The sequence below is a fragment of the Nannobrachium achirus genome, assembly GCF_963921795.1.
Source record: "Nannobrachium achirus genome assembly, chromosome: 12".
NCBI classification, from domain to species: Eukaryota; Metazoa; Chordata; class Actinopteri; order Myctophiformes; family Myctophidae; genus Nannobrachium; species Nannobrachium achirus.
In genome coordinates, this window is record NC_137832.1 from 53,656,670 (window position 1) to 53,682,544 (window position 25,875).

Here is a 25,875-nt window from a genome sequence, read left to right on the forward strand (position 1 = left end):
AGCAACTCTGAGGACCCCCTAGGGGTCCCGGACCCCCTGTTGAAGACTCCTGCTTTAACTCTTTAACTGACATATTTAAAACATTGTCTATGGCATTGCTTCTCAAACTGGGGTCCGGGGACCCCCAGGGGTCTTTGAGGGAGTTCCAGCGGGTCCCCAGCTAAATGAGAGTCAGGAACCAATGTTACAGATGGTATGTAGTCAGTTAATAGTGTTAACCCCTTGTCAGATGTCCCCAAACACAGGACACAAAATTACGTTTTTTCAGCACGCTAAGCTCCGGTGACCGACTGAAAGTTCACGCTCCCCCGTTGTTTTTGTACTGCCATGGCTGATTTCTACTTGCTTGTGCACACTGCAAATAGCAGATCTGCAGTATGTGTCATAGCAAGAATACCCTATTTATATATCACGTGTTCATCTTTTTTTCTTTTTTTGATTGATTGAATGAATACTTTCTTAGAAGTTTGCATAGGAGAAAGGTACTTACAGGACAGTACAGTTCACTGATACATGGTCAAATAAAGGATAAACACCACAAGAAAGCTTTGGGACTTGTTTAAATTGGGGTCTGTTTTTTTTAACTTTCTTTCTTTCTTTCTTTCTTTCTTTCTTTCTTTCTTTCTTTCTTTCTTTCTTTCTTTCGTCTTTCTTTTGCCCCCCTCTCTCTCTCTCCACTGTATGACAGTGTGTGTGAGTGCGCGTGTCCGCGCGTGCTTGTGTGTGTGTGTGCGTGCGTGACTTTGTCCCCCTTCCCGTGTCTTTCACACTGTCGTGTCCGTGCGCGGTGTCGTGTCGCTGTGTGGGTCTCTTGTCGCGCTGTCCGTTCGCATCGCGGCACGGCGGACAGGCACACAGCGCAGGCAGACAGACAGTGACACGGCCCCTAATGAAGACGTAGAAGTGTGGGCAGCAGGTTTGTGAAGGTTACGCTGTCTGTAGCGCAGGAAGTGATAAAGAATGGAGCCGCTGATCACATGTGAAGGTTCCACCCCTGAGTGATGCAAACCACTGCTAATGAAGCCCCCACCAGGGAGGCAGACTAGGGGGCTTCTCTCTCTCTCTCTCTCTCTCTGTGTGTGTGTGTGTGTGTGTGTGTGTGTGTGTGTGTGTGTGTGTGTGTGTGTGTGTGTGTGTGTGTGTGTGTGTGTGTGTGTGTGTGTGTGTGTGTGTGTGTGTGTGTGTGTGTGTGTGTGTGTGTGAGAGAGACTGCTGTACAGTATGTGTATTTGTGTATACTTACTGTGAACTGAGGGCCAAAGGTCCTCACAAGTATAGTAGCTAGGGTTGGGACAATAATCATTATCGTTTATTGTGATTACAAAACACTCACAATAATCGTATTGTGGATATTTAAATTTATCGTGAAATTATCCTCCGTAATGCACTCTAATCACTCTCTACCTAATGTCATGGCCAAAAAATAGCCGATCTATAAGCTTGTAGATCGTTTATTTTTTGGCAAATGTTCCGCCCCAGTTTGCAATCCGTACCTTTCATGTCTAGAACTGGTCATGCTACAACTGGTCATATGATGCATTTTGGATTATGACCAGTTGTAGCATGCTGAAATAGTAAAATATCAAAAAACACAGATTGCACACAAAAACTAACTCAGGATTGTGTTGATCGTGTCCCAAATAACAATAAAATAAGATGTCCCAGAGGTGAAGTGGTCCTTTAAGGTGGTTGCACACTTTGTTTTTTCGTTGCGTTTTGGAAATCTGAAATCTGCAAAAAAAAAAAAAAGAAAAACAGAGACCCAGTGGTGACAGTTGCGAAAACCAGAGAAAAAGCTACCCTGGTCCGAAAATAAATACGAAACGGGCGGCTGTGTTCAAACGTGATAGACATAATGTGAGGTTGATTTTTTTTTAAGTGCTCCGAAATTCGCTCCGATATTCGACCGAAAAAACGCAGCAGTATCCAAAGACCCTTACTGTAAATAGTAATAAAGAAATCGCCGGCTTATTGTATCTAAAAAATACATATTTAGCACCTTGTACGCATGCCCCCACTCACTGAAATCAAAATCGCTGAAATCGCTAAAACCATAGAATAAATGGAAACATTTGAACAGTCATCTTTTCTTTTCTCTATTTACAATCTAAAATACGAACCCTTGTTTTAAAAAAAACAAAAAAAAGTTCTTTAACCCATTTTGGGAGTAAAACATTACCATTTTGTCGTCCTTATATGAAGTTGAAATGAAGCCATAGCCAAACACGTGCCTACAGTATATTCCAGACCAGACTGGTGTCATATTTCATTAGGGCATCGTGGCCTGTACGTTCGCTGGCATCTAAACACGACCTAAGCATCTGTAGTGAATGTACCAAAACCTGCACGGTGTAAAATATGAAAGCCGAAGCAGCAGTCAAGCCACATTTTGCGAGTGCGGCGTGATAGAGGAATTAAACTGAAGCGTGCATGCATAAAACATGACAGACAGTGTGTTTTCCTTCAAAGGAAAGCAATGTTGACACGTTGTGTTGAAAAGCAAATAAAAGAGTATGGGGAGAGGCAGAGTCATTAGCATGCACATTGCCCTAATGCTTAATTTATACTTTGCTGCACGCGAATGGAAAACATCGAAAAAGACGATCTAGTAGTGGTAGATCGGTTATTTTAGGAGCATGACACAGAGTGCGTAACAAATTACAGATTAGGCAAATTAGATGAAACTTATACACAAGTTGTAAGCACGCACTCATTCTGTGCCAAATGCCCAAATGGCTCCAAGGTAGCTGTGCCCTGATTTTGTATGTTTTTCTTTGCTATGCAATGAAAAAAAATGTTTTTTTTAAATAATTTTTTGAAGAAAAAAGAAACAGACACAGTTGTTGTGATTCAGTGGCAAAAAGAATTTTGTCAATCAGACAAATGGTTCCAGAGATAGAGCTGTTTGAATGAAAAAAAGTGTCCATCCACTAGAATGGACACACATTTTCTCAATCAGCTAAACGAGGGAGCCAACACACAAACAGAGAAAACCATCTCTCTGATCTCAGGTCATTTTGACATCTTTAAAAAAAATAATAATAATAAAAAAAAAAAAAAAAAAAAATCTATACAAAAAAGACGTCAAAGACGTCATTGGCACAGAACGCTTTATGAAAAAACCGTCAAAGAGACGTCATTGGCACAGAATGAGTTAATAATATCACACAGGCCATATTTGGTGAACTATCTTTTGAGACATGCAGTATACACATAGTAATTAATTTCATTGCCACCAACCTTGCCGTTAGGATAGCGCTATTAGTATTTTTAACGGCAGGAGAGGGGAAACCGTGTGTCTCTATTTTGTCGCATATATTACAGTTAATGCTGAGGGTTTGAGACAAGGCTTGGGGCGTGGCTTCGATCTCGACTTCCCCAACATATGGGATTGAATTAGCATAACACTAACACAGCCCTAACTGTGTCATCAGGGCAGCAAGGCCAGTCCACACCAGTGGAGATCCAAAGCAATGGTTGTTTTTGTTTTTTCAATGCAAAATGCACTAAGCACCTTAAACCTGGCATTGCTATTTTTTTCTCCTTGGGGATGATATGAATGTTTCTGGAATGGGTTATTCTTGATAAAGCTGTGTTACAGACATACATTAGGCAGAGTGACAATTTCTGGCCAATAATCCATGTGAAAGATCCCATCCCTCAATCCCTGCTTCCATTTGCAGGCAACCCACTGAACAGATTTAACCAATTAACACTATATGACCCGAAATGCATCCGTGTCACCACTTTAACCATTGTGTTATGCTTTATCTATTCAAAAATAGCAGATATTCAAGCTCATATACAAGATGTGAGCTTGTAGACTTTTATTTTATTTTATACATACAGTATACATATCTTTTTTTTTTTTTTTTTTTTATAAATGGAGCCCTGGGTGTCCTCATGACTAGAGTTTTTCAGCCAACAGCATTTATGAGTGTTGGCCTGGACTCCAGCTCTCTGACTCAACACAACCCCTCACCCAATAAGATCAACGCCAAGATCCCAGAGTCACCGGGGGCCAAAAGGCAAAGCTTGGCCCCTCGCTCTGCTCTGCTCTGCTCTGCTCTGCTCTGCTCTGCTGTGCTGTGCTGTGCGAGAGACCCTCCTTTTAACATCATTCACACTCATGTCAAACCAAACAAACCGACCCCACCCCGATGAGGTTTCTGTCCGTTCGGCGAGACACAAATGCACAGATCCAATAAGCCCTTGTTGGCCCCGTTCATGCTGTTAATGGGACTCCGTGGCAGCGGGGAGCGCTCTTTGGGAGCGTGTTTGGTTCACGTCACACTGTGAAACAACAGCGGTCGGGTTCAAGCGGAGTCGGGTCATCATAACAGCCTTTTTTATTGATTTTGTATTGTGGTTTATTGGTAAATTATTTCCCCTACAAGCCTTTGTATGTCAGAAATGCTGGAAACTTGTAGAATATTAACCACTTAAAACCCCAGAATCCTTTTTGTGTGGATGGCGTTTGCTAAAAATAGCAGATCAACAAGCTCACGCTCGCATCGTGGCACTTTGTTGATCGGATATTTTCTGCAAAAGCCTTCCCCACAATAACAGAAAACAGAAAGGACACTAGTATAGAGCCCTGATGGACTCCCGTCAACCATATGGGGTTTAAGTGGTTAAGCTGTAAAAATGTACACTGGCATAGTGTATGTACCTATACTGTACGCCACTGGGCTTAACCAACTCCTCCCAGTGCTAGTGTGTATTATTCTACCTGGAGAAGGTGCATGGCCGCCTCATGAGGTTCATACTGCCAGCCAGCTGCGAGACGACCATCGCATTATTTACTGCTCAATATTAACATGCGGCTTGATAAGCATATTTTCCTCAGTAGACCTAATATAACAAGATGTTTTATCACTGGGTCTTTTCCACTAAAAAACGTTTCATATTTACACCCCGTTAAGTTTACAGCCACATAAACAACAACCTTTCTCCGCGACAAATTTAAGGCAGATTTTTATTTACTTTTTGCTGTAAAATCGGAAATTCGCTCGGAACAGAATGTAAATTAAGCCCCAGGTGACTTTAACGTGAATCTAATAAGGTCTTCGCTAAATGAGTCGAATGGCGAAACCTACGTCTCGAATGTACGAGGGCTTATGTGCGTGATTTATTGCTGTGGAATTCTGCAAACGGAAGTGTTTTGTCCATGATTCCACTTGTGGCTTGAGCAGTTTTATTTGAAACCACACCCTATGTGGTCGTGATATTTACAGCGACTATGTAAATCTGTGTGCGTGCGTGCGTGCGTGCGTGCGTGCGTGCGTGCGTGCGTGTGTCCGTGTGTGTCTAGAAATACGGTGGAAGGCGACTGCCAATGTACTACGACAGTGGTTCTCAAAGCTTTTTTCACGTCAAGGACCCCCAAATTGATATCGTATTTGTCTGCAGACAAAATCTAAAAAAAAAAAGCCAGGGAAGTTTAACGTTTTCTTTACCAATTCTAGCCTAATTCTAGACCAAACTCTAGCCTATGAATTAAGTTGTCCTCATTGTGCAAGGTTGACAGACGGTGTGCATGTCCTTTTCTTATATTCAAAGTTTTTCACATATTAAAAATCACACTCGTGTGAACTGAGCGGTGGTGTGTGTGTGTGTGTGTGTGTGTGTGTGTGTGTGTGTGTGTGTGTGTGTGTGTGTGTGTGTGTGTGTGTGTGTGTGTGTGTGTGTGTGTGTGTGTGTGTGTGCCCCCTGTGTGTGTGTGTGTGTGTGTGTGTGTGTGTGTGTGTGTGTGTGGCCCCTGTGTGTGTTTGTGTGTGAGTGTGCCTGGCCTATGCCTGGCCTATCCTGAACAACAGCGCCCCTCCCTTAACATGTGTGGTCAGAAAAGGTTACTGCAGGGCCAGGCTACATACCCGGAGACAGACAGACAGACATACAGACAGACAAACAGACAAACAGACAGACAGACAGACCCACACACACGGCCACGTATAGGAGCGTTGTGACCACCGCTCAAAAACAAAATTAATGTTTCCAAATAGTCACAGGGACGGGTCAATAACATACTATTATTAACATTATTCTTTGTAGGAATCAAAGTGACCGCTGGTGGCGGGGTGCTGTCCCACTGGTTTACTGGTGTTAGGGTGCTGTCTGTCCTATGGTTTACTGGTGTCGGGGTGCTGTCTGTCCTATGGTTTACTGGTGTCGGGGTGCTGTCTGTCCCACTGGTTTACTGGTGTCAGGGTGCTGTCTGTCCTATGGTTTACTGGTGGCAGGGTGCTGTCTGTCATGGTTTACTGGTGGCAGGGTGCTGTCTGTTCTATGGTTTACTGGTGGCAGGGTGCTGTCTGTTCTATGGTTTACTGGTGTCAGGGTGCTATCTGTCCTATGGTTTACTGGTGTCAGGGTGCTGTCCTATGGTTTACTGGTGTCAGGGTGCTGTCTGTCCTATGGTTTACTGGTGTCAGGGTGCTGTCTGTCCTATGGTTTACTGGTGTCAGGGTGCTGTCTGTCCTATGGTTGACTGGTGTCAGGGTGCTGTCTGTCCTATGGTTTACTGGTGTCCTATGGTTTACTGGTGTCCTATGGTTTACTGGTGTCAGGGTGCTGTCTGTCCTATGGTTTACTGGTGTCAGGGTGCTGTCTGTCCTATGGTTTACTGGTGTCAGGGTGCTGTCTGTCCTATGGTTTACCAGGACCGGTAGGGGTGTAGATTTGGGTCATGGAGGTCTTGTTGGAACGACGCCCGGGCCATTTCCTCCTGCATTACACTCATCAGAGACTTTAATATGTTTCGCCCCGTAGGAGGGACAGCGCTCTGGCACACGCACACACGCACACGCACACACATTCCTGACAGCTCACTCCAATTACTGGCCTTCTCTGTCATTTGGGGCCATATCTCAGCTCAGATCATGTGACCCCCTGTCCAGAATGGCCTTATCACAGCGCGAGTGATGCAGGTGCAGGGACACACACACAAACACACACACACAAACGCACGCCAGATTTATATTGGATAGATACGAATTGCAGTGCAGTTATTGTTTTTGTATACTGTAGGTAGTGTATACCCTAGGTCTGAGCAGTGAGTGAGAACAGCATCAGCAGTCGCTTAACCAATTTAAACCTGGCATGCCCTATTTTTCTAAATTTGGCTAAATTTGCGGATCTAGTACAAACTCACAATGTGTCACAAAGTTGCATTGTCCTTTCTACGTAAAGGAGCAGCGGTCTCTCACTGATCCCAAAGGGGAGATGCCAGCCATTTGATCTGAAAAGTCAGTGCCGCGCTATGAGCTTGTATATCTGCTCATTTTGAATAGCCAATGTATTAAAACAATAATAGTTAAAGTGGTTATACGTGACAGATGCGTTTCCTGGTCTTAATGTCTTAAACACACTATGGAATCAGCATTCTGTGGCTCCATCTTGTATAGCCTGTACTGTTAGCGTAGCATCATAAATCACTCAATTCTGCGTTGCACATTATCGTCTCTGTCGAGTGGAAACCTCATATCTCGAACTGTAACTTTTCAGGATTCAAATTCAAAAACGGCAAATGTAGCAGATCTACAAGCTCAAAACGCGCCTGTTCCCGCCACGTTCCGAGCTTGCGGATCTGCTGCTTTTGACGATTCTGTCGTGTGATCAAGTATAGGGTGTTAATTTACATAAAAACACAAATGGTTAGAGCATGGAGATAGGAGGTATCTGCCCGACGACAGCAACATAGGCCTAACAGTACGTCCAGCTCAATCCCCCGCCCTGATGAGAATGATTATTTTATCAATCTTTAATTCTTTAGGCTGCTTTGCTGCCACACATGCACGCTGCCACACACACACACGCACAGAAGCGGCGCGGGCAGAGTGGCACATTGGCCCGCGCCACGCAGTACATTCACACCGCAGTTATTTGGACGGCGGCACGGCGTGGCTCCGGCTCCGCGGACCCTCGGTTGGATTCTGCTCGTCCATTAGTGCCATCTGTGCCTCCCTGCGCCGTCTGTGAGGAGGCCCTGTTGACGCCAAAGCCGTTGGCATTTCTCTGGAACAACCAGGGGGACGATGCCCAGAGCTGAGCATAGCTGCCAATGATGTGCACTATGCTCTGAGGGAGGGAGAGAGAGAAAGAGATAGAGGGAGGGAGGGCTGCCTGGGCAGGAAACAGCTGTACCTCACAGCCAATGCACTCACTGTTGTTTCTCTCTTTTTTTAAACCCATTTAGGCCTAGAATTATTGAATGCTTTAACCAGTGAAAAATAGCAGATATATAAGCTCACAGCGCGGCACCGAGTGCCGCGCTGCGAGCTTGTAGATCTGCTATTTTTTTTAAAGTCGTGAAACTGTGTGCAAATCTTTGAATGTATGTATTTTCAAAGCGAACGTTTGTAACTCAAATTTTGCTTCTGGGGGTGGTCCCTGGAACTAGATATTTTGAGATGCGGGTCCGTGGCCAAATACATATCAGTTTGGGGGTCCTTCACATGAAAAGGTTTGAGAACCACTGACATAGTAGAGTCTCTCAAGAACAGACTAACTGAGCTCCAGTTAAGTGAAAAGGACCTTTTCTTTGACGATGGCTGGCCAGATTGCTGACATAGAAACATAGGTTTTTCAAAAAATCTTAGAAGGATTCAAAAGACACTTATAGAATCGGGTCAAAATCTCTAATTTTCAAGATTTTTCAAAAATAGCAGATCTACAAGCTCGCAGCGCGGCACTCGGTGCCGCGCTGTGAGCTTGTATATCTGCTATTTTTCAATAGTTAAAGCATAAAATAATGATACACTATATAGTGTACACGTTCTGAATGGGTTAAAAGGCGTGTGTGTCGTTTCATAGTACAGCAAATAGCGTTCTCTTTACTGTAATATGACACAATAATAACTAGACTGCACTCTGTTGAGGTGCCAACTTGCACCCTGTTCACCCGTGGCCACGTATGGCCTACTCGTGCGCCATACACGCACGAGGTCACACTTGTTGATGGTGACGTCACCAAGAATGCTGGTCCCTAATTGGCTGTCGATGGTGACGTCACCGGGAATTTTGGTCCCCGATTGGCCACGAGCGTAAACACAGACAGATACGCGACAGAAACACTGCACTCTGCTGACGCAAGTAATAATGACCGAGGCGAGAGACCTAATGTTGACCTCAATCGAGAGACCTCGGGCTCTCTTATTTTTGTGCGTAAACCCGGATGTTAACACTTATGTTGCTATGATTTTTTCTCTTCAATGTCCCACATTGCCATGGTTACCATAGACTTCCATGTAATTGCGCAATTGCGTAAAAAGTGCACGCCCATGCCTAGATGATGCACCACGTGTGTGCAGACTGTTCACAGCTTTCAAACAAAAAAATCTGCTTGGAAATCCGTTCAGGCATTCATGATTTATCAGCCATTATGTTTTCTTCAGATGTAATCAAACATGGCTGCCATGTTTGAAAGAATGGGTTGGTATGGGGGTTAAACATGCAATTTCGCGATCGCGATCATGCCTAATACATTTCTGGAGGTCTAAAAAAAAAAATGAAAAAAAAAAAATGGAAAATTTTTTTTTTGAAAAATGTATTTATTTATTTTTTTTCAAAAACGGCCCAAACTAGGGAAACTCGGGGTTGGCACAGCGGTAGTACCTTTTCAAACTCGGGAAACTCGGGGTTGGCACCAGATGTGTTAATTTAACCCTGTGAGGATGCTACACAATGGTACCCAATGGACCCCTTTCAGTCCATTGGGTACCATGTGTGTACACTCTCAGAGTCGGGATTCGACTGTGAATGATTGCGTGCCGAGGTGCCTGCTAACGGGACAATAAGCGTTCGATTCTCCGTCTCCTGGGTCAATCGAGCAGTTACTGGACTGGTCTTCTCGCTGGCCCTCGTATGGCTGTCTGATTTATTTTACACTCCTGGAGACGCTTCAGTGTGAGCCACTGTTACGGTGCTGTAAATACAGTGTCAGAGGCTGCATGGTTGTTTTATGTCCCCTGTAAATTATAACAGCCCAGCTCCTTATGAACGTCTCCTCTTTATTGCAGCCGGTCTGAACGACGGGATCCGTGCCGTGTCTGAATCAACAATAAACATCTAGCAGTGTTTAACTCTGCACAGCAGAGGGGCTGTGGTTCTCAAACCTTTTCATGTCAAGGACCACCGCATTTATATGTATCTGGCTGCAGACCACCATCTGAAAAGCGTGTGTGTGTGTGTGTGTGTGTGTGTGTGTCAGGGACCCGCAGAAGAGAATATGTTTTCCAAATATATAAAAAAAAATATATATATAGCAGATGTACAAGCTTGCAGGGTCCAAATGTCTCAATTAAAGAGTAGGGAGACCCCCTTCAACCACTGCAGATGTACTAATTATATTGCATTTACACGCAGGTTACTTAAAAAATAACGTTTTATTCTGTAAAGTGAGTTCCGGAATTGCAGCTTTAAGAAGCCGAGCCTCAACAAATTGGGACACCATTCAAAACAGAAAAGAACATGGGCGTCCGTGTCCATTGAGTTCAATGGAGAAGTGGTGCCCCGTCCATTCCGCAAGCTATGTAAATTACAATACGAACACACTACAAAGCATATTGGAATAAAACTCAGTATAGCCTCATAAAGTATATTTACAGAGAAATGATCGCAGTCTTTTCTCCAGCAAAACCTCCGGCGTGGTAGCGACCGACCGCACGGCGCGGTCGCCCGCTTTCGTCCCGTGTCGGAACCTGCGTCGGAACCCGCGTGCCTCCATAATGTTTATTCATGGCTTTAACGACGAGGGAGAAAATGCCCGAGTTGTCAGCAGACATCATCACGCGTCTTGGCCGCGGCTCAGGTGGCTCACAGTTCCCAGCAGGCCAGATGGCGCTGCTGTGTGGGCAGCGTGGTGTGGATGGACTGACTGTTGGACCGACAGACTGATGGACTGACGGACAGGGTGGTTTTGTGAGAATAGAGAAGGACACGGTTGCCCGATCTGGATCGAGATAAACAAGCAAGCACCTCTATGACAACAAGATTAAAAGAGGCGACCAGAGGCGCTCGGGTGGCGCAGTGGTAAAGTCCCTGCCCACCACCACGGAAGGTTGTGGGTTCGAATCCCCTGTGGTGCAACCGGCTATGTCGGGCGTCTGTGCGAACACAATTGGTCCGTGTTCGGGGGAGGGAAGCCGGACAGGGAGGGTGATACTGGTCATTGCATGTATTCCTACGGGCTGGGGCGGCACCTGTCAGCAGGGAGTGTTGAGCGGGAGGAGTAGGACGAAGGCTCTACGTCCTCCTGGTGGGGGATCCTCACTGGCAGGTGAGTCAGTAGGATACAACAGTACGTCCTCCCGGTGGGGGCTCCTCACTGGCAGGTGAGTCAGTAGGATACAACAGTACGTCCTCCCGGTGGGGGCTCCTCACTGGCAGGTGAGTCAGTAGGATACAACAGTACGTCCTCCCGGTGGGGGCTCCTCACTGGCAGGTGAGTCAGTAGGACACAACAGCAGTGACAACACAGAAATGTGTGGGGAGGAATCAATTGGTATAACGACTAAATTGGGGCGAAAAAGGGGTAAAAATAATTGGCTAAAAACCCTCTGGCAACATGACACCAGTCATGTTGCCATACCTTAGCTTGTACTGAACTGACGCTACTGTCTATGTCCATCGGCTGTTTGAAAATATCCTATCTGAAAGCTTGTAGATCTGCTATTTTCTTTTTTTCTTTCTTTCTTTCTTTTTCTCCCGAATGTAGTCGTTGTTCCAAATTGATTCTTCCCCGCACACATAAATTGTCACTGTATGCAGTATGCATCCTACTGACTCACCAGCCAGTGAGGAGCCCCCACCGGGAGGACGTAGAGCCTTCGTCCTACCCCTCCCGCCCAACTAATAAGCAACTAGCGACCTTACATAAAAAAACAAGAAAAAGAAAAAAACAAGCCCAAAGTAGCAATATAATAAGTGGACATGGCAACGTTGCAGAAGGGCCCTGGCTGCCTCGGCCAAGGATGGATTGCTCACTCTCTGGCTCTCCCTAGCTCTCTCTCTCTCTCTCTCTCCCCCCCTCTCTCTCTCTCTCTCTCTCTCTCTCTCTCTCTCTCTCTCTCTCTCTCTCTCTCTCTCTCTCTCCTCACTGTCCCTCCCTTGCAGCTGTGCCTGTGCGACTCTGTGTTGAACTTTTAATGTGTTCAATATGTGGGCCCTGGGTGAAGCACAACACCCGGCACAGGAATCCAGTGACTCCAGCTCAGTCTGCCCTCTTCCTCTCGTTGCAACACATTGAGCCGTCGATAGGATGGTTTGTTAATGACGCGTCGCGTACCAGTGGTCACCAATATGTTCGTACGACTTGGCCTTGTCCGTGGCCAATTTTAGATTGTATTTTTTACACACCATTATAATGTTATTTTGATCTTAAGACCCAACTAGAAATACTGTTCCTTCGAAACAGTGTGGGCTCGATTCCAACCCAACAAATAGGATACTTTAAGGTACTGTAAGGGTACTGTACCTTACAGTATTGTACTGTACCTTACTGTACTGTACTGTACTGTACTCTACTGTACTGTACCTTACTGTACTTTACTGTACCTTACTGTACTGTACTCTACCTTACTGTACTATACTATACTGTACTCTACTGTACCGTACTGTACCTTACTGTACTGTACTCTACTGTACCTTACTATACTGTACTTTACTGTACTCTACTGTACTTTACTGTACTCTACTGTACCTTACTGTATTGTTTTGTACTTTACTGTACCTTACTGTACTTTACTGTACTCTACTGTAACTTACTGTACTTTACTGTACTCTACTGTACTGTACCTTACTGTACTTTACTGTACTCTACTGTACCCTACTGTACTGTACCTTACTGTACTGTACTTTACTGTACTCTACTGTACCTTACTGTAGTGTACCTTACTGTACTATACTATACTGTACTCTACTGTACCGTACTGTACCTTACTGTACTGTACTCTACTGTACCTTACTATACTGTACTTTACTGTACTCTACTGTAATTTACGTTACTCTACTGTACTTTACTGTACTCCACTGTACCTTACTGTACTTTATTCTACTTTACTGTACTTTATTGTACTTTACTGTACTCTACTGTACTCTACTGTACCTTACTGTATTGTTTTGTACTTTACTGTACCTTACTGTACTTTACTGTACTCTACTGTAACTTACTGTACTTTACTGTACTCTACTGTACTGTACCTTACTGTACTTTACTGTACTCTACTGTACCCTACTGTACTGTACCTTACTGTACTGTACTTTACTGTACTCTACTGTACCTTACTGTAGTGTACCTTACTGTACTATACTATACTGTACTCTACTGTACCGTACTTTACCTTACTGTACTGTACTCTACTGTACCTTACTATACTGTACTTTACTGTACTCTACTGTAATTTACGTTACTCTACTGTACTTTACTGTACTCCACTGTACCTTACTGTACTTTATTGTACTTTACTGTACTTTATTGTACTTTACTGTACCTTACTGTACTTTACTGTACTCTACTGAACCTAACTGTACTTTTACTGTACTCTACTGAACCTTACTGTACATATTCTATGTGTTCTAGAGGTGTATATTGAGTGCATATACTGTAGGTTAACAATCCCAGATCACATCTGTCCTCCACTATGTCTATAACCAAGGCGTTCTTCTATGTGGCCACTCCAGACTGAGGAGTGGAGCATGACTTTTATTGTGTTTGTGGATCTGATTTGAAAATGCATCGGTTGTGATATCTCCCTGAAAACCAACAACAACCACTAATACGGCTGATTGTCCCTGCGGGTTCTAGGATATATACTGTAAATCCCATTGCCCGGGATCCTAAAACCTTATTCTTTTTAAGAACAATTTCTAAAACACTACAAAACATGTCTCAAAGACAAATACAAGCAAACGTCTTCACAGTAACACAGTAACAGTTATTTGTGTGTGTGTGTGTGTGTGTGTGTGTGTGTGTGTGTGTGTGTGTGTGTGTGTGTGTGTGTGTGTGTGTGTGTGTGTGTGTGTGTGTGTGTGTGTGCGCGCGCGTGCGTGCGTGCGTGCGTGCGTGTGCACATTGTAGATCAACTTCATAGCAGTATTAAGTGGTCCATCTATGTTTTTTATTAATAATAAAATCTTCAAAGTAACAAGTAACTGAGGCTGTCAAATGCTGTATTTATAGTAGAGTATATGTAACAAAAATGGAAAGTAGAGTAAAAGTACCTCAAAATTGTACTGTAGGTACAAGTACTTGTATATACTTGAGTAAATGTACTTAGTTACTTTGCAGCACCACAGAACAGCCAATGACAGACAGGCCTTTAATCACAGCTGTCTCAATCAGTAGAGTGGAGAGGGACATTTATAGATATTTGTAGTTTTAACTCAGAATATATACATCACAAAGCTTAGATATTTGGATCAAATCAGAGAGCAGACCTGTGTGAACGCAATGATATAGATAGCATATCTGAAGTGTGAACACTGCAGCCACAGCGCCTTAACATAAACATGGGTCTATTATCCTTCTCTCCACTCTGTCCCCACTCACTAAACCCATTGGAAATGCATTGGGTGCTTAAAGTTAAACATTTTATTTTTTTATATTTATACTACAAAACATTTCAAAACCAAAAATACAAGCACACGTGTCCTCAGTAAGCTGAACACATAAAAATTTGAATGGTGTTGAAAGGTGTAAGCGTTTAAGAGATGAAGCGCGCCAAAGTTTTGAGGAGATACTGACTAGTATATAAATATAGAAATAAATAATGAAGATAACATACGTGTGCTCGCCTTCCAGGCGAGCCCACAATTACTGAATGGCAAGTCTCCAGGTTTTCTTCAGAATATGTATGACACTGATTTACTGTGACGCTGTGGCACATTAAGAGTCCAACTAGTACTAGTGGTTCTCAAATATTCAATTTGCAAGGACCCCCTTTAACTCTGAGAGGGTACAAATGGAAGGGTCCATTTGGTTCGAGCGACATACCTGTTATTGTCTAGCTATCTAGTTATGGCTAGCTCTTTGTGTTTCTGGTAATATTACTTGTTTTGCGATTCTCTGTGATTTTGATAAAAATGTAAACCACAAGGTGAGATTCCTTTTTACAGTAGGTACTATAGTGTTCACTATATGATTAGGATGGGGCAGGTGTACGCTACTGTATCAGTCATCATGGAGGTACTTAAAAAAAAAAAGATGAACCACTGATCTAGGCTATAAGAGGCGTTGTGAGCTTGTAGATAAGCTATTTTAAAAATGTTCGCCTCTTTCTGATATTATTTGAAAATTTGGCTAATCTTTCACCAGTTTTTATAGTGTAGTTTGATGCAGTTATGGTATTTTTTTATTTAATTTTTCCTCTCTCCTCACCCGTCCCTAAGGGATCCTTGTTTTTGAGCTACAAATTTTGTTCAAACTTAACGTTATTATTCCTTGTATTTATTTTGTTACCAATTTTTATACATTTTGAGATTTTGGAAAAACTGTTTCCCAGTGAATTCCTATGGGAAATGAATTTTGTCTGACCATTTATATTACTGCCATGCACATTATTTGGCACTTAAAACTAGTCCACAACTTTTGAGCTACAAATTTCGTTTCAACTTGTTCATCTTTACACAGAATTATATTTTTCTTTTTACTAATTATTACACAGTTTCCCAGTGAATTCCTATGGGAAATACATTTTGTCTTATTTATATATATTTATATTACTGCCATCCGCATTCTTTGAACTACAAATTTTGTTCAAACTTCAACTCGCTGCTTGTATTTTTCTCGTTTTCTACACTATATTCTACACCTGTGCATGTTGTCACAGAATTAGGACGTGTACATTTTGTACTGCCCATAATATACTTTGTGTGTGTTTTCAACGAGCCCAAGCAGTTTCTCTAGGAACTGCACTTGTAGTTTTGTTGTGTGTGTCCCGCGGAGCTTGGCCAATGAGGGATGAGGCGGGACGTACATACAGACAAGGGACATACGTACACACAGACAAAGACAGATGTAGGAGCGGCTAGCACCGCGCTCAAAAATGATCAAACTGCTCAACACAGCTAATCAGTTGCAGAGTGCTGGAATCAGCCTATTGGATAAAACACGCAGCCCAAAGCCTTAAAGAAGAAAAACATTCTCCATTGTGTGAATAAAAATCTTTCAAATCCCACAGCTTATCATTGCAAAATAAGCATCTTGCAACTGGATTACGTCTCTCATGCTTGCGTGTGTTCTCACGCTACACTCCAGATGGGAGATTCATCCTGCAACCTAGATGGATGAAATATTGTGCAACTTTTTGTATTTGTCCTGATATGATGAATGTGACTCTATAATATTAATCAGAGCCAATACAAACATTTCAGAAAGAGAATGACGAGCTGCATTAACAGTCTCCAGAAGTCTTCGGTTGGATGTTGGAATAATCATGAAATAATACTATTTAGCATAACAAAATAAGCCTTTAAGTTTTATTTTGATGTAAAGAATGTGCTGGATTTTTACAGCTAAAATGATCCAACACAAGAAAACAAAATGCATCTAATCAATGTTCTCTGTTGGTTCCTTTGGCAACGGAACTTAAGCCTACTGTACTCTACACTCCTCACGCTATAGTGTCGCTTGCCGACAGAGCAGATCTCCGAGCCAATGCTGTGTTGCATGAGGACCAGCGTTGGGCAGTAACTTATTACTTTAATATTATTACTTTACCTAGTAACAAGTAGTGTAAGGGATAACTCTACCAAAACAGTAATATTATACTATGTAAAAAAAAGTACATACAAAAATACAAGGAAAACAAAAACCAAAAGGATTCAGTTCTAAGAAAAAGCTAGCTAAACAGACACGTTGTTAGCTTGAACATCTGCTCTTGTTGACACCATCGTGCAACAGGCGTCAGGTGTGGGAAGTTCTCATAGGCTAGTGAAAGTTTTTTAAGATATTTTTGGGGGATTTTTGCCTTTATTGATACAGTAGTACAGTAGAAACAGGGAGAGAGATGGGGAGTGACTTCGGGATCGGGACTTGAACCCGCGACGCGCTGTCTGGTATCAGAGCTTGTGTGATATGTGCCTGGACCGCTAGGCCAGCAGCGCCCCATAATGTTAATTCTTTCACTTTTCAAAGTATGTGTGTGCCACAACTTCACCACAACTTGGCTAACCTATAGCTTAAACAATCACACAGAAAGTGCAATATGAGATGCAGAAATCACATAATGCTCCCACTTCTGTACTGCCAACAACCATGTTCTACTATGAGGACCAGAGAACTGGAACATACTACATTGTTAAATGGTGCATTTATATAGAAACCTTTATCCAAAGCACTAGACATTGTGCATTACATTCACACACACACACATTCACACACCGACAGCAGAGAAACCCGCGCAAGGCACCCAACCTGCAGTGTGGGGCGGCCATAGCTGAGTGGTTAGTGAGCTCGCCTGGGGAACCAGAGCCCCTGGTTGTCCCAGGTACGATTCCAGCTTCAGCAATGTGTCGAAGTATCTCTGAGCAAGACACCTAACCCCTAACTGCTCCCCCCTCAGCACTCCTCTGTGGGAAGCACTCAGCTGGGTGAAGCTGAAAACAGAAGTTCCCCCTTGGGATAAGCTAGTTATTTTTTTAAGTGTCTTGCTCAAAGACACTTCAACACTGGGAACCTTCCAATTCCCAAGCTGCCGCTCTACCTCCTGAACCACTGCTGCACCTACTTAATGTGTACCGAGGGCCTGGCCAACAAACATATTCATATTCATATGAGGAACAGGCAAACTCCAACCTCTGCATAGCTTCCTGTCAACACCATGAGTTCAGGAACACGAACACATTCGGTCGTGTTTTGGAACGGTCAACAGATGCTGTTAATTTTGTGACAGAGCTTGTGTGACGTCACCCCCCAACCGCTGGGAACCTGGATTATTCTATGAGTCTTTTTTTTTTTTTTTTTTTGGAACTGCAATAGCCCTTTTCATTTTAGTATAATGCACTCCTGAAACAATGGTCTATTATTTAACAGGCGTATCGCATACCAGAGAATCTCCAGTGACGTGTGACCTGATGTGGTCACTCTGGCCCCAAATATGGAGGGGTGGCAGCGGGACAGTGGATCTGAAATTGTGAATTCTCAAACAAAATATAAACTAAACTTGAATACATTTTGTATTTTCGGAAACGTACTTGCCAATAAATACGCACAATACATTTGCGGCTAATCAGTGTAGTCTGTAATGTAATTCAGGGGTACCTGAGCCAAAACATTGAGAACCCCTGTTTAGCATTTACACTCGATTACTAATGTGGTCCAATCAATGCATCTCTGTTTGGGCAAGATCAGATCGGACTGCAGCTTTAAACGACATCACCAGTCAGTGTATGTCCTCCATTCGTTTCAATAAAGAGTCAATGGAGTGTGATGGACCTTATTAATCTCAATCTTCCCTTGGAAAGACTTTGACCAAGAGAGAGAGAGAAAAAAAAAAACCCGATCTCCTGTCTGTGTGTCTGTGTTGTCACCCGTCCATCTCCCTACCTCACTCACACTGTCTGTGTACCTGTCTGTCTGTCTGTCTGTCTGTCTGTCTGCACGTCTGCAGCTGCCATCCCTCGCCTGATGGAATGTCACTGACGTTCTGCTGACCGACTGTATTGTCATGCCACTCTGGGTGGCACAGGTGGGGCAGTAGCCGCCCTACCCCCACCCCTCACCCCCGCCTGTACCGCACGCCACCCGCACGCCTTGCCACCGTCGCTCTGTCCCCTCCTCCCCGAGCACACAAACGTGGCCCAGTTACAACGCCCCCCGTTACCCGTGCCAAGTTCGGGGCTCACTCATCCGGGACCGGGAGGCGGAGGGGAGGGGGGGGGAGGCTTGGAATGGGGTTTGACCGTATTGCGGTGCACCTGCTTCAGCCCCGCTACGCCATAACCCACTCTGCTGCCCGCCTGCCACCAGCCGCTCTGCTGCGGCAGGGAGGCACACGCGGCGGCGGCAGCTTTTCTGTCTTTCTTTTTTTCTGCACAAAGTCTGCGCGACTTAAACCCGCGGAAATCCACTGAACTTAGCCACTCCGGAGGCTGCGGCCAAAACAGCATCTGATGTGCCTTATTTGTTGACAGTGGGAGATTAGTCGCAGAGGGCATGCGTCGAGGGGGCTTATAGACGGCAGCAGAAAGTGCCCTGGCTCCTCCATCATGTGCTTGCCAAACGCGGTCGGTCGGTCGGTCGGTCATGCTCGCACGCATGCGTAGCCTCATGCTACACAGTGTATATCGCTGTTGTATTGCAAGTTTGTACAGTAGATAGTATAAAATAGGTTACATTTGAAGTGGATAAATATTAATAGTTTATTATTTTTTTGAATGCTCTTAAGAGCTACACTATAACAGAGGTTCTCAACCTGTGGCGCAGGACCCCCAGGGGGGTCCCCAAATTATTTGGGGGGTCCCCAGATGATTAACTTAATGTGCAACATTGTTTTCTCTCTCAACAGTAAGCAAACCAACACAACATTTAAGTGTATAGAGGGTATCTGCACATTTCTAACCTCTAAAACAGGTGTATTCAACTAGATAAGGCAGGGGGCCACAATTGTAACATTACTTGAAGTCGGGGGCGACACAGTGTTGGTGGTTAACCGTTTGTTGTATGTGCTATTGGCCTATATAGGACACAACAATCAGTGGTGTGTTCTACCGTGTTACGCTTTAGCCTAGAATAAAATAAAAAAAACGTATCCCTCTCCATCCATTGAAAACACGCAAGCATAACCACAACCACACGCATGTCTGCATTATCATATAGCTTCCGAAAAAATCGATGGACATATTATGTCCATTATGGTAAATTATTATGACCTGATTCATACCGGTACATGCATTCATGCCTTTTAATGTTTGATAGGATAATTTCTGTGCCAGTCCTTTATAATGTATGGATGGATGGATAGATAGATAGATATAATGAATTGATTTGGAAGTATATTTCAGTGTGTTCTGTCCACGGGTCCCTGGCATGGAAGTGTCTTTGTGAGAAGAAGAATATAGGAGAATATAGGAGGTGGGCTGGCAAGGTGAAGTGTTTGTTCGTAATTATTTTTTTTCTTTTTCGTTTTTGAGCGTCCGGCTGATAAGAGTACTATTCTAGACAGACCTTCATTCAGCCCAGGACGAGTGAATCATAAAACCTACAAGTTGCTGGAGAAGATGGAAAATGGGCAGAATCCACTCAAAACAAATGAATAGAGAAGGACACAGCAGCCACTCGAACTCAGAAATACGTAGCTACAAATGAAAAACAACAAACAACTGTTTCTTTGTACCATGCACATATCTTTTGTTTTTGGGCTTTTATGCCTTTATTGGATAGGACAGTAGACTGACAGGAAATGGGGGCAGAGACAAAGGTCATCCGGATCAGGAATCGAACTGGCAACGCCGCCAGGCATCCATGCCTATGTGGCAATGCCAAAGTGGTATGCAACTGGACCAGTAGGCCAGTGGGCGCTCCACGCAAATATCTTTAATACCTTTTGATACTGTTCCAGGGGCCACAAGAAGGCTCCGCTGGGGCCGGATTTGGCCCATGGGCCGCCAGTTGAATATCACTGCTCTAAAATGACAATTTAATGGTCAAATTGTCAAATATTAGAGGCAGAAATTGTGAAAATAGACGATCTACATGCTCATACAACGCCTCACAACGCAAGGCGTTGTGGGCATGTAGTTTTGCGCGTTATACACAATGTAATGCCTCAACTCTTAGTGCTCGCCGGGGTGGGGGGGTCCCCAGTTAAAATATGATTCTTTTGGGGGCCGCGGCCTGAAAAGGTTGGGAACCACTGTCCTATAACACTGCAGGAGTTTACTGTGCACACAAAACGGTGCATGAAGCTGCTTAATTTGCACATTTTCATATGTGGGGAGAACCTTTGTTCCTGGAGTCTTTTGCAGGTTCAAGGTTCACGGTCTTTATTGTTACATCTTGTGTACAGCCACAGTTACTTAAAGAGTAAAACCTATTTAGGTGTGTTTTCCAACACAGGGGAGAATTCCCGAAATTTGATTTGATGCAGGATTCAACAATTACACATTATCCACTCTGAGAGTGTTCAAATGGTTCTATTTGTGCACTCTCAGAGTTTAATCAAAGAGAGAAACACACACGCACGCACGCACGCACGCACGCACGCACACTCACACACAGAGACAGACAGAGGGCTGGAGGCAGGGTGGAGGTTCTCTGTGGCTGGTGTATATTAGCTGTGCTAGAGCTCCCTCTTGGTGCGTTGTTGGAGAACAGGCCTCTCTCCTCCTCCTCCTGTAGCTCTGAGAGTGGCTGAGACAGCTGGCTGGATGGAGGGACCCCCATCCACACCACCACCACCACCCCCCTATTGTGGGACGAGCCTGTGTGTGTGCGCACACGTACGTGTGTGTGTGTGTGTGTGTGTGTGCGTGTGCGTGTGCGTGTGCGTGTGCGTGTGCGTGTGTGTGTGTGTGTGTGTGCGTGTGTGTGTGTTGGGGGGCTAGATTGAGATGTGGTTGTGGTGTGTTAAGTGCAGTACAGGGCGACACGCGGAGGAGCCATTCAGTTTTTCACCGGTTGATTCCCCCCGGGAGGGACATTAATTTTAAAGGGAGCCGAAGAATGCTTTGTTTCTTTTTTTTCTCCTTTGGACACCCAATTGAAAATGAATACGATTCATGAACTTGATTTTTTTTTAATAAAAATAATTATATACGTGATACCTGCATAGAACATCTGGTTTCGCTATAGATGATTTTCTATATTGAATAATAATTGGCACTTGCCAATTTGGTTATAACAAAATTATTGTAGTATATTGTTGAAATATATATGTATACTATTTTTATTCTCCAAATGATTTGTTTTTATTTTGGCGAAACAGAAGTACCGTTTAATAAGTAATAACAGCAAAATATCAATATTTCTGAATAAGGCGTGTGTTAATTATATTAGTATTAGTATACAGCACATTACTGGGTACTTGGAAACCAAAATAATAGATTGACCACCTGATAAATTGCAACATGCTATTGTGAGGTGCAACACGATTAGACATGTAATAATGGTCCGCTGTATATGATATTGCATATGAACCTGTGTTAATTTAGATAAAAATTACTGTATGATGAAAAATGATTGTCGACTACCTTTTTTTCAGTGAGAAAAACTAAATAAAAACTAAGCTATGATGACTAAAACTAAGACAATTCTGTCAACAAATAAAAACTACACTAAAATGTTAGGGAGGGACGAGTGAGGAAGAGATCCAGTAGAACTAATAGACAAGTCATTTTATGTTTGGGTGTTGCTCTACGGAAATAGCAGATCTACAAGCTCACAACACGTCGCAGCGCGGCGCATTGTGAGCTTGTACATCGGCTATTTTCAGCATGCATGTAATGTCGGCCATCAAAGGCTCGCCAAAATAATTTTTTGTCGACAAAATCCACTGTAGATCAAACTGTAGATTTAATTGACTGAAATCGTATGGTGTTTAGGCTAGTCGACTAAAGCTAGACTAAAACTAAAAGATTTCAGATGACTAAAATATGACTAAAACCTAATGAAGATTCTAACTAAAGACTAAAACTAAATCAGAATTTGCTGTCGAAATCAACACTAATATGAACATTGTGTTTCTCTCTCTCCTGTTCTCCAGGGCCGATGTATGAATTTCAGCCGTGTACCACATCATTAAGAAGATAAAGACTACTGTCTCAACACCCACCAGAGCTGTGCCTACAGTACCATGCTGTTGACAACCAAAGAATTTCAGGTTTTTTGAAGATGTCTTTTTTTAAGGCATCTTAAAGCCACTTTTTTTATACTGCTTTCCCTAAAAAGTTGTATGTTTGCAGGAGCATTAGACAAAAAAAATACATGTCCTTTTATTTCAACCGGCTGTTTTTATTTTTATTTACAACTCGAGTTGAAAAAAGCTCGGCACACAAAGTGCGCACCGTTCCCCATTTTGGTCGGCTCTTCCCCCGTGCGTATCAAAAGGCTTAACATATTCTGACCATATTGTGCCTTCTGTAAAAAAAAAAAAAAAAAAAAACGAATTTCATGGACACAGACGGAAGCTATCTAAAAAGAAAAAAGGAGAGAAAGAGAGAGAGACAGCGTGGAGTTTGGGGGAGTGGGGGTGGTGGTGGGGGGAGGTGTTTGCCTTTGGCATGGAAGTGGGAACAGTCCCAGTGGGCATTAAGAGTGCAGAAGTCCATCGCCTCTTGGCAATGATCTCGACACGCAAAAAAAGCCCCATCCGAGTCCGTAGCGTTGTCCAAACGCCCGTCGGGAGACCCCTCTGACTGGCGATCTTGTCATTTCAACGCTGAGGAGAGAAGTGCACATGATGCATGACAAATTATAGACAGGACGGCCCTCAGGGATTATTGGACAGGGATTTGTCCTCTTTTTTTCTTTCGAAGACACCTTCCTTTCATTATATGCACTCGGGACAGGAGAAATTAATAGAGCGTTATTCTACTCGGGGATAAAGCCCTGCGACCACGTCGAGAAGCCCAAGCTCTCTGTTTGAAAAGCGCCCGACGCCTGCAGTCGCTGACATGGCGCTCTGCAGGCCCCCCCCCCCCCCCACACACACACACACACACACCATTTTCTGTGGGCATATAAACCCTGGTATCCCAATTTTGGGCATGTCTGTTGTCATTATAGACAAAAATTTAAATTAAAAAAAAATATAAATGTATCGGAAAAAAGCTTGAGCTTGTAGATCAGCTATTTTCCGAATAACTTACACATTTAGGTGGCTCAGTGCACACTGCAGGACCACACATGTTTTTTTATGTGTGTGTGTGTGTGTGGTTTTCTTTTTCTCTCATCTTCTTTTTCTCCTGGTTTAAATAGATAGCACCGGTCGGGATGCCGCCCTCAATGCCCCTCCAGTATCCTCTTAAGGATAGCACGACCCGTCACGACCCGTCGCTTCTTTTCCGAACCCCAATATCAAAGTTTAATTAAAATAATTAAAGGCAACAGCAAGCAGCCGCCTGTGAAGGCTTGCCTGTGTTTTTCTCCCCCCTTCTCCATGTATTTTGACATTGAATGACCTAGTATAGTATAGTGCGCGGTACAGTGGGGGGAAAGGAGGACACGGTGTCTGGCATCCCGGTTATCCTGCGGAAAACGCAAACTCAAAGCAACGGATTCGATGGACGGATAAGTATTGTTCATTTCCAGAAATTATGTTCCTGGCCAATGCGGGCCCCTCAGCCAAGCCAAACAAGGGGAGATGATACAGTATTTGTGTCCCGTCGCTGTCTAATGGAAACCTCGTATGTCCAAAAGCTCTCTTTGTTTGTTAGGAAATGTCAACAAAAAGAACCCGTGTTCCAATGGACGCGGTGCAGTTACAAACTTGTAATACTTTTCATCGGTTCAATATAGAACCTGCATACAGTACATACTGTACTTTTCAATACGTACAAAAGTTTTTTCAAATATTTTAAAAAATTGCCCAAAAAAATAACAGATCTACAAGCTTGCGGATGTACTTTGTTTTTGCTACTTTTTCACAACAGTGGTCATACAACAAAGTATAAAATAGGGAATTATTATTATCATCATTTTTAGACATCAAAATAATAAATATGGAGATACAAGGTTTCGCCACCACCAGCGATGATACAGTAGTATATTGTATGTACAGTACACTGGAGATTTGTCAAGCGCGCTGTCATGACGCCAATCCCTAAATGATGTTAGTGGCGAGCAGGGACACTGGTGGGGTGTGGGGGGGGGGGGGGGGGGGCAAGGAAAAAGGGTCTCCAACGATCTCCACTCCAGTCACTTCGGATGCTGCTTACTTCAGACGGCAGAATGGAGATTGGAGTGGAAACCTGCCAAAGTGCGCCGGGGCTTTGACGGGAAGCGGTATGGACAATATGACCAGTGGCGGGGTCAGTGGCGTGTCTCCGTGCGAGCAGGGAAGCTTATCAAATGACACTAAAAATAAGTTCAACCACCGTCAAGTTTTGAAGGGGCGTGGGGGCGGGTGGGGGGGGGGGGGCGTGGGGGCGGGTGGGTCTGGCGTTTGGGGGCGGGTGGGTCGGGTGGGTCTGGCGTTTGGGGGCGGGGCGGGCAGGCGGGCACGCCACATCAACGGTCAGTCTAATTATTCCTTTGTTTGCTTCCGTCATGATGGTGAGGGCCCGGCGGCAAGCTGCTAGCGCTCTCGGGACGGGGGTCGTGATGTCAGTTTTTTCGACTTAAAGCAGTAGTTCATCCCCAAAATGACTTTTTCTATTGATTACTCACACCATGGAGACTTGTGTTCAATAATTATTTTTTGTTTTATTTGTCGCATTCACATTGATTCCGGATGGGGACCCAAAAGCATACGGGTCCCCATCCGGAATCAATGGGGGTAAATGTACTATTACATTTTGCTGATGAACTACTCCTTTAAAACACTTTCATTATGGTCAGAAATAAATGTACCCAAATTCGTTAGGAAATAGCCAATCTACAAGCTCAAAAAATGCAATGCGTTAAATTACATATATATATATATTTTATAAATGTTTCCAATCCAACTGTAAAAAAAAAGACTTTTGGAATAGGTCGTTTAGGCGTTTTGCCTCTGGCGTAAATTAGCAGGAAGACATTTTCAATGGCTTCTTTGTGGACGGCCAATAGAACGCAACATGAAAGCACACCGATATCTGGTTATTGTTGTTGTTTTCTTCTGTTAGAAACGAGGGCACAGCACTGCTATGAAACCATGCAGGACTAGTGAGATGTTTTTATAGCAGAACACAGCTACATGTGTAGCATCACAACTCAAGGTTCTCTCTGTGGCCCTATGC

The 25,875-nt window shown here is 43.7% G+C and overlaps 1 protein-coding gene across 1 annotated transcript in view; it reads left to right on the forward strand.

Moving 5' to 3' along the window:
- The window catches only part of antxr2a (ANTXR cell adhesion molecule 2a), a gene marked incomplete at its 5' end in the record, with an annotated part of 123,715 nt that extends 100,691 nt beyond the window's left edge, over window positions 1-23,024 (forward strand). The window contains one exon of the mRNA XM_080738755.1: window positions 22,701-23,024. Coding sequence (XP_080594881.1) covers window positions 22,701-22,739 — 39 coding nt within the window. The 3' untranslated portion in view covers window positions 22,740-23,024. The remainder of the gene's footprint in view (window positions 1-22,700) is intronic.
- Between the last annotated feature and the right edge of the window lie 2,851 nt (window positions 23,025-25,875).